This window comes from Coenobita brevimanus, chromosome 57 (assembly GCF_032717465.1).
Source record: "Coenobita brevimanus isolate Jiangsu-jjx chromosome 57, ASM3271746v2, whole genome shotgun sequence".
NCBI lineage: Eukaryota > Metazoa > Arthropoda > Malacostraca > Decapoda > Coenobitidae > Coenobita > Coenobita brevimanus.
In genome coordinates this window covers 8875607-8892580 of record NC_137010.1, presented here as the reverse complement: position 1 = coordinate 8892580, position 16974 = coordinate 8875607, and the positions used below count along the sequence as shown (strand labels likewise).

The following is a 16974-nucleotide window of genomic DNA, read 5'->3' as shown; positions in this document are numbered from 1 at the left end:
ACCAGCTTCTGTACAGGCTAGTGGGTTATGACACCTGTCTGCCATTCACTTGCACTGTAAGTATTAAAATTCTTTTTGCAATCGTTGTGTTCTTCCTTGATTTTTTTGTGGATTTTTTTTTGTTTACGCATTGTTTTCTTAGTGTCTAGCATTACGTCAGATATTCTTATGTGTGTATTGATGTCTAAATAACTGAAAGACAATAGAACACAGTCAAAATTAGGATGGTTACTGTACATATAGATAGGGTCTGAATGGTATGGGTATTGTTCTGTGTCTGGACATCGTCCTTATCCAAGCGTACCAATGGCTCTGTTACGTCAGATAATTGAGGGATTACTGTAGAACCAGAAAAAATGAATTTTGAAAAAAGTCTCCGAGAACTGCATCTGATGCAGTGATGCCGTGCCCATTTTTTAAATACTGAATAATACAAACTTCCCATACTTCTTGTATTGCCACTAATTGATGTATATGCATAAATCTGGTTCATATAGAAAGAAAAATACCTCTGAGCATGATACAATAGACATTTGATAAACTCAGTAGTTCAGGAGCTAAGAGAGTTTTGAGGGAAAAAAACAAGTTGCACGTGAAATGTTAGTGTACACTTCTTCAAGCTGGTTTTCACTTACTGATTTGGGAAAAGACTTTTTTTTTCATTACAGATTCATAAAATACAACTCTTTATGAAGTTTATAAAGCAAACTAGGAAGAGAATGAAACTAACTGCATGTTTGTAGCTTAATTATATAATCTCTGTCGGCACTACCAGTTTGCTTCTCTGCAGGGTTTTTGGCCATATTCATTGATATAGCATGTAGCCCTTAACGACTGTAATGTTATTCAGTGGATGTGCGTATGACATATGGATCCTACTATACACAATTATGCAAAGTACAATATTGTAAATGGTGAAGACATGGGTGTCATTAGAAATGAAAAGATGTGGTTTTGCACCTTTGATGACCATCTTGTTTTGATGACATTTTTCATGTAGGGATCAGTATTACAATATTCCAATATCATACAGGCCATTCAAAAAAATGCAACCAACCGCATGTTGATATTGTAAGCAGTTTCAGAGGTATGGATTTGTATATATATATATATATATGTATGTATATATATATATATATATATATATATATATATATATATATATATATATATATATATATATATATATATATATATATATACTGTATATATATGAAAGTGCGCCAGCTTGTACCTGTTGTCATGCCAAAAGCGTTTCTTGCATTTTCATAAGCATGTCACATACCCTATAACAATTGTTTAATTATTCACCAGTTACATATGTGAAGTATGGATCATTATAGAGACAATGAGAACAACTGAAGTACTGTAATTTGAAAATAAGTGGGTGTTAGTTTTTTTTTTTTTTTTTTTTTTTTTTTTTTTTTTTAAACCTCCGGCTCATACAACAGCTGCCACTCCTGTTTAATGGCTCACACCTCTCCACACAGGAGACAGCTTCAGAATGACTGCTGGAACAATTTCCTGCCTTTCCCATGATGCACTAGTGCCATATACTCTGCCACGTTACCCTTACCCAGTTCATTCGAGAGAGAACAATGCTAATCCCTCCTCCAAATTTCAAGGCATTCAGCCACATAGTTCATGAATAAATAAGGGCTGACACACAAACACGTCACTTTAACCCATGGATTGTGAACCACGGCTCAGGCTGAGTAGCATCGAGTTGTGAGCCACAGCTCGGGCTGTGCTGGCCGTGCATCACCGCTAACCACGCCACCCTTACACAAACTTATGCATGGGGCTTCGTAAAGACGGCGTGAGAGAGATTTTTTTCTTCTTTTTCACCAGATGATGCCCTGGATGTTTATCTTCATGTTTATAGTAAACAAAAACTTTTTTTTTTTTTTTTTCTACACTCCTACCTAAACTTACACATGGCCCTGTGCAAAGACGGAGAGAGAGAGAGAGAATTTTTTTTTTTTTTTACCAGATGATGCCTTGGATATTTATCTTCAAGTTTATGATAAACAAAAACTTAAAAAAGAAAATATTTGTTTTCTCCATTTTTTGCACACCACAGGGTGGGATAAAAATAGGTAATTGCACAATCCACGGGTTAATAATGGTGGACGCATAAATGTGTCTGCGTCCCAAATGGTGTTAACCCACAAATATCTAAAGGCAGCAGTCAGGAATCCAGGAATAGTGAGTAGTAATAGATGTAGACTGCATAAATAACAATATATTGGTGTACCAGATACAGAAATTGATAAGCAAGAGGTGCTAGGGAGCCTCCTAAACTAACAGAAATGTGATCCATGGAAAATTATAGTCACAGACCTCTCAAAGGTTCACCAAGCTTCCATTGTAATGTATATAGGGTTTTACATGGATGTTGTCAACTTGGATTCACTGCCACGTTAAGAGGAAAGTAATATACTGTAAACCCTGAAATGTGTTTCATGGAGTCTCAGACAAAACTTCTCTTTTTATCTTGCCAAGTTAATGAGACATGCAAGAGTCGGTCCAGAACTCATGTATGAGGATGAAGGTCAACAAGAAGAGAACTGTTATGCAAGAATGATTAAAATATTTGGAAGAAATTATTGCAATGTGAATCCTAGAATATGTTACCTGGACATCGTTATCTGATATACCCAACAAGCCCTCAAAAAGCTGATGATCTCAAAAGTTGTAAGAGTCTTGATGCTTTCCATTAGATGGCTTGTGGGTGGTTTTGGGACATGCAGTCACAACCAGTAATTTGGGAAATGTATAATGAAAGCAAAGGTAGGTTAACCTTCAGAACTGGTCTTTAATCTTGCGGGCAAATGTTCAAACAACAATGTGTACTCCATAAATGTAGGGAATGATGTATGGCAAAGGTATTTTCTACTCGAGATATAATACCTGTATTCTCATTCACCTATGCTTCTGTGTTAGCTTTTGTTTTGGTTGAGCAAAGCAAGCCTAGCTTTGCTTTGGTTGATTGGAGCAAGCCATAAATATCTCCTCTCCTCACTCGTTGTTACTTTTTTCTCCCAGATTTTCAACATTTTCAGCAGCCTTCAGTTCTTTTAAGTGTTTCTGTCAATCATGCCTGTCATGAGAGTCTTGGACTTGCAAGAAGAGTTTGCTAGCTTTATTTAATTGATGACATCCTCCAAGGTGGAGGTTTCAGGTTTGATGATGTCATGTAAAAACCCTATATTATGTCAGTCTTGAGGTGGCCACCACTTGGAAAGTTTATCATCAATCAAAATTTATCACAGAATTATGGCAGTATAAAATCCATGGACCAGAGTTACTATTTGATACATATATTGTGAAAGAATGTTTTTGTTTTTAAAAGTAATGCCAAGGCAATTTCTAGCATATTATACAGTAAAGTTTAAATGTCAGATTCAACTAAATCTATGAAAATCAAATAAGAATGGTAGTAACTTTGATCCTTGGTGTTGCTGGTAAAGCAGCTCTAGAATCACCCTAAATAAGGGCAGGTTTGGATCCTGCAGTGCCTGCCTCCTGCTCTCTTGTATTATCTTAGTATGTATGTTATTGTGAGGCAGTTTGGGCATAGTTATAATCTTGGGGTGTCAGGATTGGTAGCTTAAGTAGTGTGCAGGTCTGCTCGCATCTTTGGTCACGTTCTCATCTGTGTTATGGGTGAACCTGAGGAATGATACGTACTGAAGTATTGCAAGGAATAGTCATTGTTCTCTTGATCTAGAAATTAAATTCCTCAGCCAAATGGTTTTAAGTGAAACACATGACTCAAATCTGACACTTTCAAAGAAGTTAGTCTTGACTAAGAATACTGTAGTAGCTCAAAATGACTCCTGTTTCAGTGCAGTACCTGTATTATAATATGATTAAGTGCATGTTTATACTCTGATTGTGGTTAAAATGACTTTGTGTTTTCCAGGGTAATCATAATGTCTCCCATAACAGTGATGACTGACTGTGACTTAATTTATAATCATGACTGCTGAAATGTAAGTGTATATTAAGGGAAAATGAGCATTAATTCTTGGGTCTTGGACTAAATTGCCAACATGAAGTAACTATATTCTAAGAGTTGGTGTGCTGAGCCAGAAAAAAAAGAACACAAATGCAAGGCTTGTTTCCTGTTGAATAGATGCTGGAAGAGTGGGCTTTTACTGATATAAATATTGGTGTTTAAAGGAATGGCTTCATAATGAATGTAAATATTAAATACAGCTGAATGTAATATTGAATAATGCTGTCTTGAATGTTCAGTTAATACAAGAATTTTAAGTATTCAAGTTGATAATTGGAAAAAAAATTTAGTCTTACAAAGCACATAATGTTGGCATGCATCTTACAGGAAGCAACCAGAGCTGTATAATTTCCCTACTTCCTCTGCCTCAACACCAAGTAGTCTGTAGTTGTAAAACAAAGGAAGATGAAGTTCCTTCATGTCATTGTACTTAAGTAAGGGATAAGGTGTTTTTATAATTATTTTGCATGAGGTGGGTAGAGCAGCAGGACCTGGACTGACCCTATAGACCAAACTGACCTCAGCTCACACCCTGAATCATCTCATTACATGTACTTGTATTAAGCTGGTGAGGATGTTTATGCATACACCATACCTAATTAGAACAAGCCCCTCCCTCCTCCCCCCAAAAAAAAAGTCCTCCCTCCCCCCAAATATATATATATATTATTATTATACATTAAAAGTCCTCCAATCTGACCATCAATAATCCGAATATCTGAATACTCCAAATTTGTCAAGGCGAAAATTTTCTAATTTTTCTGGGCTTTATCTAAGGATTTATCTGGCTTGGACTTGCCCTTGGCCTTGGATGTACCAGCCTGCAACTATTCAGCAACACTTCTATGCATTTCCGTTGAATAAAACAATAACCCGTATCATTTTAAGTGTTTATTTAATGATCATGTACATACTGTACTGTATTTCTGATATTTTCAGAGGTCCCTCCCAATAGTCCATTAGACCTTCGGTCCCCAGTGATTCGGATTACAGGACTAACTGTGTGTATATATATATATATATATATATATATATATATATATATATATATATGTATATATATATGTATATATATATGTATATATATATGTATATATATATATATATATATATATATATATATATATATATATATATATGTGTGTGTGTGTGTGTGTGTATGATACAAAAAGATGAGTTCACACAGTCTTATCACAGTACATTTTTAACATGACTGATTAATGTCTCCTTACTTTTTCATACTTTGCCCTTACCGCTACTGGGTAGCCAGGAAGATAAAATGATGAGCACTTGTCCCCAACATGCAGTATTATATGTTAAGGTACATTCATAGCTTAGGACAGTAACATTTTGTGTTCACCAAGATATTACCAGTATTATCAAATGCTGGCATTCATTGCTCTACAATACAGTACCATGCATAGTAATTCACCAAGTTTGGAAGCACAGTGTGTGTATTAGGTAGTGCTATAAAAGATGAGGGTTGACTATGAGGTGAGGACAGAGTTGTGTATAAGGGCCAGTCGGGTCACTCAGCTACATGTTCCACTGAACAGTGCCGCAGCAACTGTGACTTCCGGTAACATTATTTTTTTATGACATGCCCACTGAGCAAAAACTTATTATGCTATTACTCTCCTATAGTAAATGACTAATCAGTTAGTTACCACCAACTTGACAAGCAGTTTTTTATAATGCTCAGTTTTTATCATAATATTTAAGAAATAAAGTGTGACCAAAATTATGTTTCCGGAATCACTCCCTATATCAAGGCAGGGGCCTTATAACTCCTGTATATTTCCTTTTTGTTTAATAAAATTTTTATATTATTTAAAAAATCATGAACGAGTTTCTATATACAACCAGCCTTACTACACAAATAAGGGCAAAGACAGTGGTATAAGCTGGAAGATTTAAGCTTCCAAGAATTACATATACCCTGTACTGGATTTAAAAATTACATAAAGTATCTCATTAGCTATTAATACTTTATGGGTTAGATGAAATATCAGTTGAAGCATTGAAAATTTGGAGTCAGTCTGGGACACACTCTGGAAATGTTAATTATTGGACGAGTGTTTTTAAGTTGGTGAGTGGGTGCATTGTCAGTAAGTCACCTGGTGAAGCTTTACCAGAACCTGTATGGGGCTATAGTCTTGATAGTGTGTGTGTGTGTGTGTGTGTGTGTGTGTGTGTGTGTGTGTGTGTGTGTGTGTGTGTGGATACATGTAGGCATATGTGTGTACATGCATGTGTTTATGTATGTGGAGGGAGTGTGTGTGTGTGTGTTATGCAGCACAACTCTGTGCTCAAAGTGACAGCATATAACCACGTGTCCTGTTATAAGAAGAGCTGGTAAGCATTATTACTTTTCACTATACTAATTACTCCATACTACTTTACCCTCCTTAAGAAGTGTTAGGCACAATACATACAGAAGGTGGAGTACCATCTTCAGCCAGGTCTTGGGAGTATTTGCAAACTTTTACTCACACTCTGTTGCCACAGTTACAGTTACGTTACTTATCTATTTTCTGCCAGACCTGATATTTTAATTGGTGTATGGAATAAATCTAACAATCAGTGTGTTAACAGGGAGAATCAAACAGCTGTATAATTAACTGAAACATACTTAAGTGGGAAACAAGGGGGACATATATGTTTAAATACTGCAGTGTAAAATATATTTCAGTGATGGTGCATATAGTTTTTTTGAGAGCCATGCAGCATCGTAATGTTTAATGCAGGTAAGTCAGTTTACATTATTTACATTTCATGGTGTGGCAGCATTGACAAAGTATATTGTGTGAACGTATGAAATTAAGGTTTTATGTGTCTTACAAAAGGCACAATGTACTGACAGATGTCCATATTCTGGTAAGGTATTCCACAGCCTAAAGAAGAGTTTAGGCAGCAGTGCATTTCATTGTATATAATACCGGCATCTTATGTGCATAAGATCTGGTATTCCGACTGGCAAATTTTTGTGAGCCTCTCCCCCCCCCTTTTTTTTTTTTTACATGTTGTTGTAAGCATTTTGTAATTAGCAAAGAAGCTAGGATAAAACCTGTGCTTTCTGTTTGGTTGTTTCTGTAATGACTGAAATGAAATAAGAATGATTAATAATATTTTACTGCACATTATGTATTATATTGGTTGTAAATTATAAGACTGTGAGTGATGTTGGTGCTGCTGTATTTCCACCCTTGAAAGAGATAGCAAGCAAATTGTTACATGTAAATCAGTGTTGATTGTTACTCATTTTACAAGTATGCATTGTGGATGGAAGACCGAAGAGTGGATCCAGGAGAGGCACTTAAGTGTTGATTCATTTTTTGAAAGAAAATTATCAGATGAAGTCAGCTCTTTAATCCCACACACTTTTAAAAAATCAAGTACTGTAAGTGTGTGGCCCTGTCATTTTATTATAATTTTAGTATCACCCTGGATGTGCCATTGTGTTGTAGTAACCTGATGTGATCAGTTTAATATGGTGACCCTCTGATCAGTATTGCCAGCCATATTTTATGCTACAAAGTTTTGCTTTATGTAATTGTTAATTAACTTCTGTTTAGATCTTTTTTCTGGATTTGTTATGAATGGAACAAGACTCAAGTTTTTCATCCTGAGAATGTTTCCATACATTGTTGTGTCAACATTATACTATGAGGGGTGGTGGTGTTCTGGTTAGCGCATCTGATCCGGGGGTTGATGATACTAGTGACTGACAGTTGTGACTGGCCAGGTGGGCTTATACAGGGTGTGGCTGGCTATATGTTACATGCGTCATTCAGCCAATTTTATCTCACCATCTGCACCCTTCTAAGACTAAAGTTTACCTCAAAGGTGACTAAGATGTAAATAAGATGTTTTGGGAGAGGGTAATTATGAAAAATAAACTGTTAGTACTTTTGACTATGAAGAAGGGTTTTTGTTCCAACACAGGATATTTTGTTAATTGTAGCTGGATGCCAAGCAATTATGCCTTACCACTGAGGGAGACCTTAACTTTAATAAACATTAAATGGAACCTCTGGCTTATTGCAGCCATTGTCCAAGCATGGGGTGAGTGTTGACATGTGTTATGTGTGTCTCGCTAACGCAAGTCATCTGTTTCAGACTCATCGACATGGATGACTCAACTCAACAGCAAGCCTAATTCACAACCCCCAGAACTACAACCTTAACAAGACTTGTATACATCCCATGAATACATGAAGTCAATCCAAGCTGGGGCCGGGAGCAATTTACGTCCCCACAAGATCATAGTCTGTTCCTCAATATGGAAGGATTACACATTCCGTACCCGGGGAAGTATCACAAAGTGAGTCAGACCACGAATGCTGTTGGCACCCAGACCATTATCCACCACCCTACCAGCTTCTACAGCAACTATTCTGTGCAGGAGAACTCAGTGCAGGTATCCAACAACACAACAAACACCCCAGTCTCACTGATTAAGGACCATTCACACGTGCTCGAGGGGGATAAGCCATTTGAATGTGATCGTTGTGGGAAAAGATATGCCCAGAAGAGCCACCTCACCAGTCATATACAATGGCACACGAAGGAGAAGAACTTCGAGTGCAAAATATGCGACAAGCGCTTTAGCATGGAAAGCCATCTCAATGGCCACATGCTAGAGCACAGTCGTGAGAAGAAGTTTGAGTGCGAAGTTTGTGGTAAACGTTTTACTATGGAAAATTACCTTACCAGTCATATGCATGTCCATATTACTGACAAAAAATACGAGTGTGACATTTGTGACAAGCGTTTTGCAATGCAGAATCACCTTAACAGTCACATGCTAGTTCATTGCATGGATCGGAAATTTGAGTGTGAGATCTGCCGAAAGCGATACACCCAACGCAGCCACCTGAACAGCCACATGTTGAAGCACAGCAAGGAAAAGAGTCACGAGTGTTTGCTTTGTGGCAAGAGGTATAACATGGAGAGTCACCTGAAGAGCCATATGTTGGTTCATAATGACCAGGATAAGAAATATGAGTGTGTGCTGTGTGGTAAGCGCTTCCATATGGAGGTACAACTCAACAGCCACATGGTGGTGCACAATGAGGACCGCAAATTCCAGTGTCCTCAGTGTGATAAGCGATTCAGTCTGGAGCTACACCTCAACAGCCATATGATGGTGCACAACACAGACAAGAAGTTTGAGTGCCTCCTCTGTCACAAGCGCTTCACCATGGAGAGCCACCTTGTGTCCCACATGTTGGTCCACAACGAAAAGCGCTTTGAGTGTGAAATATGTGGCAAGCGCTTCAATATGGAGTCTCACTTAAACAGCCATGTCATGGTACACACAATGGAAAAAAACTATGAATGTGAGATATGCAATAAACGTTTTGCCATGGAAAACCACCTGACATCACACATGTTGGTTCACAGTGAAGACAAGAAGTATGAGTGCCAGATCTGCAACAAACGTTTCAATATGGAGTGGCACTTGACTTCACACATGCTGGTACACAGTGAAGATCGCAAGTATGAGTGTGAACTGTGTGGCAAGAGGTTTACCATGGAGTCTCATCTCAACAGTCACATGCTGATCCACAATGAGAAAAAGTTTGAGTGTCCATTGTGCCCCAAGAGATTCAACATGGAGAGCCATCTGCGCGGACACATGTTAGTGCACAATGAGAAGAAGTATGCTTGTATGCTCTGCTCCAAGCGTTTCCACATGGAGAGCCACTTGAACAGTCACATGCTGGTGCACAATGAGAATAAAGCCTATGAGTGCAATGTGTGTGGTAAACGGTTCAACATGGAGTGCCACCTCAATAGTCACATGCTTGTTCATAGCACTGACCGTAGGTATGAGTGTGAACTGTGCAACAAGCGCTTTACCATGGAGTCACACTTAAACAGCCACATGTTAATCCACAATGAAAAGAAGTATGAGTGTCCAGTATGCTGCAAACGCTTCAACATGGAGTCACACCTCAATAGCCATATGCTTGTTCACAGTGATAAGAATTTCGAGTGTGATGTGTGTGGCAAACGCTTCAGCCAGAGTGCCCACCTAAACAGTCACCGTTTTGTGCACAGTGAAGAGAAGCGTTATGAGTGTCATGTGTGTCGCAAGCGCTTCACCCAGGAGAGTCACCTGAGTGCACACATGTTTGTGCACAACGAAGATAAGCCCTTTGAATGTGAAGAGTGTGGCAAGAGATTTGGCCAGGAGATTCACCTCAATAGCCATCGTTTCACTCACAGTGGGAAAAAGCTGGAATACCAGCAGATCATGACCAACTATGTTAACAATCACAAGTATATGCCAGATGAAGAGCGCAAACATGTGTGTGAAGTCTGCGGACGACGCTTCATTCATGAAAACCACCTCAACATCCATCGTTTTGTGCACAAAGAGGAAAAGAAATTTGCTTGTGAGATCTGTGGCAAACGTTTCTCCCATGAGGCATATCTGTGCAGCCACCGATATGTACACAGTGAGAAACGGTTTGAGTGTGGTCAGTGTGGGAAGCGTTTTACACACGAGAGCTACTTAAACAGCCACAGTTTTGTGCACAACTCTGAGCGGCGGGAGGTGACATTTAGTAAACAGGTCCCAGTTGTGCAGAAGGAACAACAGAACAACACACCCATGGTGGTTCAACAGACAGAAAAGAAGCCCTTCGAGTGTGATGAAAACGGAAAGATGATGATCCAGCAGACATATCAGCCACCCTATGCTTATGCTCAGTGGGAGCATGTGAGAACACTATGGTCACTGTAAGGCTCTTGACACTCATTCTGTGAGCTTCACATCAATATCAGAACTTGGTTGATTGTGAATATATAATATTGGTGCAGTTGTGCTACATTAGATGAGTTTTGGAGAGAAATGAGTTGTTTGCATTCATATAAATTTGAAGGTAGTTCATCATTGATTTTAGTGCAGAAGTTTTCTCTAAACCTTTTTAAATTTTAGGAAACAGTAGAAACATAAAATATACTAAAGTATTCCACTTGAGTGAAAGTTTACTGCAGACTAAGTTCAGTGGTGTTGTAAGGGAAAAACAATATGAATTTAATAGCACCCTACATGCAGTTGCAGTTACTGTGTTTAATAAGTGGCAGAGTTCTGTTAACTTATGGCCTGTGCAATTAATATGCTGGATGTGGTACTGTTTATCTTTTTGCTTTAAAGGCTTTTAGGAATATGAGGTTTCAGAAAACAACAAGTCTGAACATGTTCATTAACTGAATTGATGTTAAAAGATGGTAAATGTTAACATTTGACAAATGTGGAGGTTCTAGTATTGTATGTATATACTGTTAAAAAAAAAAAAAAAAATCATAAAGGATCTATGAAATGAGAGTTGTGGTGACTGCATTGTGCCATTATAAAAATAGTGAATGTTTGGATAGGCTCATTCCATTAGTACACAGCCCAGTACATGTTAGAAAAACTTTTGGGTTATTGTGATGCTTCATATGATGTGCATTTGCCTCACAGACTGTTTATGTGAGGGGACTTTTTAACAGTTTACCTGAAGTTATGCAGATGAACCATTCAGTCCTTGTGTATTAGTGTAGGCATTTTAGTCGTAATATGTGTAGATGTCACATGTCCTGTGGTGTGTTTGGTATGTAAAATTGGGATATATTCATGTGTGCAGGTCAAGTTAGGAGGAAACATTAGGATATGATCCTGCCATATTGAATTATCTGGAGAACCTTCTGTGCTGTCAAGAATTTCAACCAGTGGACCCCATCTTGACCAGGATGTATCTGCACTCATATGCCTGTATTCTCATCAGCATAGGAGACCCTGGCACCTCTTCCTTGCCATTTAATTTTATTATATGGCACATTAATATGAATTTGTATGTTGTTTATGCCATCTTTGTCAACCTTCCGTACATAGAAGGGAATATTGATGTGAAATGAGCAAAATTAATTGATGAGGTAGAGGTGTTAGGAAACCTCTTTATCCAACAGGAATACAGGCCATAGTGCTGTTTTTTGAGTTCAGAAGTGTTTGTATGGAATTTGTATTTGGATGTCTGTGGTAAAGTGAAACACTTGTACAGTGCTGAAGATCAGACACCACATCCTGAGTAGTTGCTGGCTATTATTGCACTTCAGCTCAGACTTGGTTCATTATCCTGTCTCTTCTCTTTCAATGATTTTGTCTTTCATGTCTGACATACTGTACCACACAGCCCTTACACTGCTTCATAATTATTTTATAAAGACAACTATGTTTTCTGGATAGTACAATTTTGGTGATGCCCTTGATCCTAGCCACATTAGAGTAATACTGTAATGTATTCCTGTATCAGTTGTGGAAGAAAGTGAATCATAGCTTTTGCAGTCGCAAAACAAAATTAAGCTCACATGTCCTATCATGGTGTCTATAATACTGCATCTTGACGGTAAATATGGTTAATAACTGCCTTTCATCCCAGTGTTTGATCAGAGTTCTGTATCTGACGAGCACATTGGACATGAATATCAGTCAGGCATTTTTTCTTCTCAGCCATCATGTTGGATGCAAGTAATGTGTTTTTAGTCTCCATGAGGATTAGACTTCAAGTTTTATCACTACTTTTAATGGTCCACCACATCATTGTATCGTACTTGGGCATCTTTTCGTCTTGTTTATATTAAAATGGATTGCAGTATGACGTTTTGATTGCATGAGGATGAGTGGTACTCTTGCAACTAGGAGTGGGCATTTTCTTTGGCACTGATGTCATATGGCTGGGCTGTATGATGCATTGTCCTGGTGGCCATACTATGCATTTCATTGGATAAAAGCTTGAGAGTGGGAGACATTAGTGTTTTACTGTGAATATGTGTGTGTGAAGAAAGGAGCAACCTTTAGTTCTACATAAATATGAGCATAAGGACCCACAGTTCTAGTTAGTCTATGTACAGTAGTGTACAAACCAGGGTTGATTTTTTTTTTTTTTTTTTTTTTTTTTTTTTACAAATATTTAAAAAAGATGTCTTTATATCCTTTATGTCATTTTATACAAATTTTTTATTCCTGTTTGATATTTTAAAAATATATAAGTAAATATAGTTCATTTATTATAAAGCGTAATGTATGTGTAAAGCAGTTAAAGATAAAATCCATTTCACGAAGAGTACTGTACTATATATTTTAAGTCTTAAGCAAATGCTTAATCGTCAGAAGAGACAGTAATGTAATTCTGATAATATACAAAAATTGTTTTAAGTTCCTTGATGCCTGTGGATCATCCAGACTCAAATTGTTTGAAATAGTGAATGCTGTGAATTTTTGTGTAGAATCAATTTTAATAATGATCTGTACTGTACATACTTCAGTGTTGGCTTAAACCATTTTAATCAACATCAGATCAAACATTGTGGAAGGGTTCAGATTAAGGCAAGGAGAAAGGGAGTTTATTTCAAGATTGTGCAAGTTTGTAGATTAGAGGAGAGGCTGAGGAAACTGGAATAAAGAACTTTGACTTAAGCAAGTACAGGTATATGGAAATAGATAATGGAAGAGGAAACTATGAAATGTTGAAAAAGATAAGGACTTGAGTATGAGACTAAGCCTGAAAGAGAAAAATAAAAATAGAAAAAGGTAAGGACTCGAAAACAAAAAGGTATACAATAGTCCACATAAGTTGCTTTCCCCCCAATTCTTTATTGAGTCAATAGTAAATTAGGAGAAAAGTGTTTACTAAAGTTTCGTGTTTACTCATAAAGCTAATTTGCCAGTTTCCAACATTGTACTGTACCAGTAGATGGAAAAAGTTGCAAAATATCGGAACACATTCTTGACTTTCAAAGAGATCTGTATTTGTGATGGGTGATCCACTAGCTTTGAGTGGCATAGAGCAACTGGATAGTTTCCCAGTCTCAGTCATAGGCACATGTTCTGCACGTAAATGAAGTAATATTTTGTGTGTGTTGTTGCTTCTGCCAAACCCCTTTACTAAAAGGACAGCATTCTTATTCTTGCTAAATCCAGACAGTTTTATTCAGCTTCAGGGAGATACTGAAATTTTGAAGGATTTAGCCATAGCCTTAATTACATTGCTTGCTACAGGGGTCTCTCTTAGTTAGTAAATTGTCTGGTGATGTCAAGAATACGTTTATATTTTGTCATCCGACTGAAGGGGTCACATCTGCTCGTACTCTTGTCAGTCTAAAAGCGGACTAAGATTGGTAGAGAAAACTATAATTAATGTTCATTCAGTAAAGAAATATCAGTACCCATAGGGTCAGTGACTTTGTAACTTGAGCAATGTTTACTCATATTTTTCAGAGTGGGTGTTCCAAGGACCTAAAAATTCTAGATGATACCAAGTTATTTTACATCATTGGGTATAAATACAGTATATATATATATATATATATATATATATATATATATATATATATATATATATATATATATATCATTCACTCTTATCTTAAATGTCAGGACCAAATTGCCTAGCCCCAGGCTTCTACACTCCTCATGATGCAACCTAGAATTGGATGATGGATGGTTGGATATTCTTTCTCTCTCTCTCTCTCTCAGTTAAAATTGAACTTTCAGGTCAGCATCTCAAAGCTGCTTATCATGTATTTGAGAAAGCTGTGCACATAAAGTGTAACAGCATGTTTCTGCTGGCTGTCCAGTATGCAGGTCAGATTTCTAGATGTGATTATTCACTTTACTAAACCTCTTTCTCTGACTTTCCAAAGTTCCCCTTGTCTGTCTTGCCAGCCCTGTCATTATCAGAATTACAGGTGACATCAGTTATTTGGTTATTTGTATGAAAATGCTGCAATGAACATCATGTGCAGTGTAGCCCTGTAGCCTGAATCCTTATGGTCCATATTAATCCTTAAAGAGGAGGAGTGGAAGAACAGTGCTTTCCTCTACCTTAGAGCATTTTTACAAAAAATTACTCCTCTACATCTCACTATTACTTCATGAAGAAAAGGTTTTTTTTATAGAACTAAGATGTTAAAGCTAATTCTTTCCTCTGTAAGTACTAGTAGCATGAATGAAGTGGTTGCTGAGCAGAAAGTTATAGGCAATTGATTTTTAATGAAAAATTGCATTAAACAAGGTGCAGCAGCAGAAATATGGATGTTCTGCAAGAGCATTAATCATACCCTGCATTATGGTAGCTGGAGCAGACTACTTGACAGGTGTGAGGGAAGTTGTAACTGACGGTTCCCTAGGAGGGAAAATGCCTTCCATCTGTGTGGAATGTTTCTGTTTATGTCATATGATATACCTGCATGTTAAGGATTTAATATCGAGAGGAATTTGAGATGGGAAAGGCATCACTGGTGTCTGTAGTGGGTGTTTACGGTACTGGGCATTGTTGCATCAGAGTCTGGAGAATTCATTATCATGCTGACCTATCAGTAACAGTCAAAGTGAAGTAGGTGTAGTGCTGCAGTACAATACTTGTAGTGAAGTGGTGGATATATGAAGGGTTGTGCAATATACTGTGATTGAACAAGACTTGAGAATGTGGACATTAAATGAAAGTGGATATTTTAATGCTAAAAGTAACATTAACAAAACTCTTTCTTATAAAAAATGTACATGCTGTAACAGTAGTTAGTGTTTCAAGGGAAGCAGTATGTATTTGTTGCATTGCTGATGAACCTGTAATTCATTCAGTGTGGGTGGAGTAAGTGTTCATGCAAGTTCGTTTTGATTGTTCATTAATCCTCACTCATGCACTGGAGACCTGTGGGGAGGGAAAATGGTGAAGAAAAGACTACATAATTTATGTAATTTGGGAGAATTCTGAGTACTCTAGGTATTGTTATGAATGGAGTATTAAACTTTAATCATATATTATTATTATTATTTTTATTTATTTATATTTTTCAGTACAAGAGGCATCAGCTTTAATGGGATTTAGGGCAATAGTGGTTTTGGAGATTTTGTAGCCCACCTCCTCAGTGATTATATTTTGCATATTAGACCTTATTCTCTTATATGTTATGGAGGGAAACCATGGGGAGGCGGTGGCAGAATCGGTAGAGAGGCGGTCTGCAGTCCAAATGGACCCAGGTTTGAATCCCGGCTGGGGCAGTGAACAGTTTAAGGAATTGAGTTTCTTAAAAAAAGTAGACTTTTCTGATCTACCAGATGACCTGCCGACATGTCATAAAAATACCATCGCTAATAACAGTACACCAGTCTTGTATGAGACAGCCCTAGCATGTATTCAATAAGGACGGTGGGTGTTAGCGCCAAAGTGGTGACATGTGGAGATGTAGGAGGACTACTGGGCCCCAAGGAGGACTACTTGGACTTGGGAATAGGCCCTGAAGCCTTTGCCTAGAGTCGGACACAAAATATACAGTATATATATATACTGTATATATATATATATATATAAGAGAATCTCAAGGTGTAATATGCATACAATATTAACTTGCTAAGGAACAGGCACAAGTCTTTTATGCTGCATTGATTACAGCCACTACATGTGCCAGATATTTTAACTACTTTTGTGCACCAGAAAGATACAGGAATAACTGTACTGATAGCTAGTGGAAGGTTTCTCCAACAGATTATTTGTATGAAAGTGCATGGCAGTATCAGGTTTCATAAGGGGATAAATGTACTGGTATCACTGTTTTGAATGCTTTATTGGTTGATGCTACAATTCTTAGTAATTTATTACAGTACTATTACAGATCCCAAAATACAGTATTGACCAGTCTTCCATTATTTCTGTACAGTTATTCTTGTATACTGCTGTCACAAATCAGAGTTTTCATGTTATTAATAATGAAATTCCAATGACAGCCAGCCTTGCACTCATGTCCTGTGACAGAGGCTCATATTCTTGTCAGCATTGGAGGTTCAAGCATCTCTTTCTAATTTTTTTTTTTTTTCCCTGTTACAGTACACATTATTGACATATTTTGCTTAGTACTGTTAACACAGAGTGCATAAAAAGCATACAGAAACATTATGTACC

At 37.4% G+C, this 16974-nt stretch overlaps 1 protein-coding gene across 1 annotated transcript; it reads left to right on the top strand.

Annotated features, from left to right (window-relative positions):
- The first annotated feature begins 8303 nt into the window (after positions 1–8303).
- LOC145402272 (uncharacterized) lies at positions 8304–10821 on the top strand. Its single transcript, XM_080274400.1, has one exon. It carries the CDS (start codon positions 8307–8309, stop codon positions 10776–10778), a length of 2472 nt encoding a protein of 823 aa, XP_080130526.1. The 5' UTR covers positions 8304–8306; the 3' UTR covers positions 10779–10821.
- Positions 10822–16974: the final 6153 nt, after the last annotated feature.

Coding starts and splice junctions, on each gene's coding strand:
- LOC145402272 (XM_080274400.1), top strand. CDS start 8,307: ATGGAAGGATTACACATTCCGTACCCGGGGAAGTATCACAAAGTGAGT.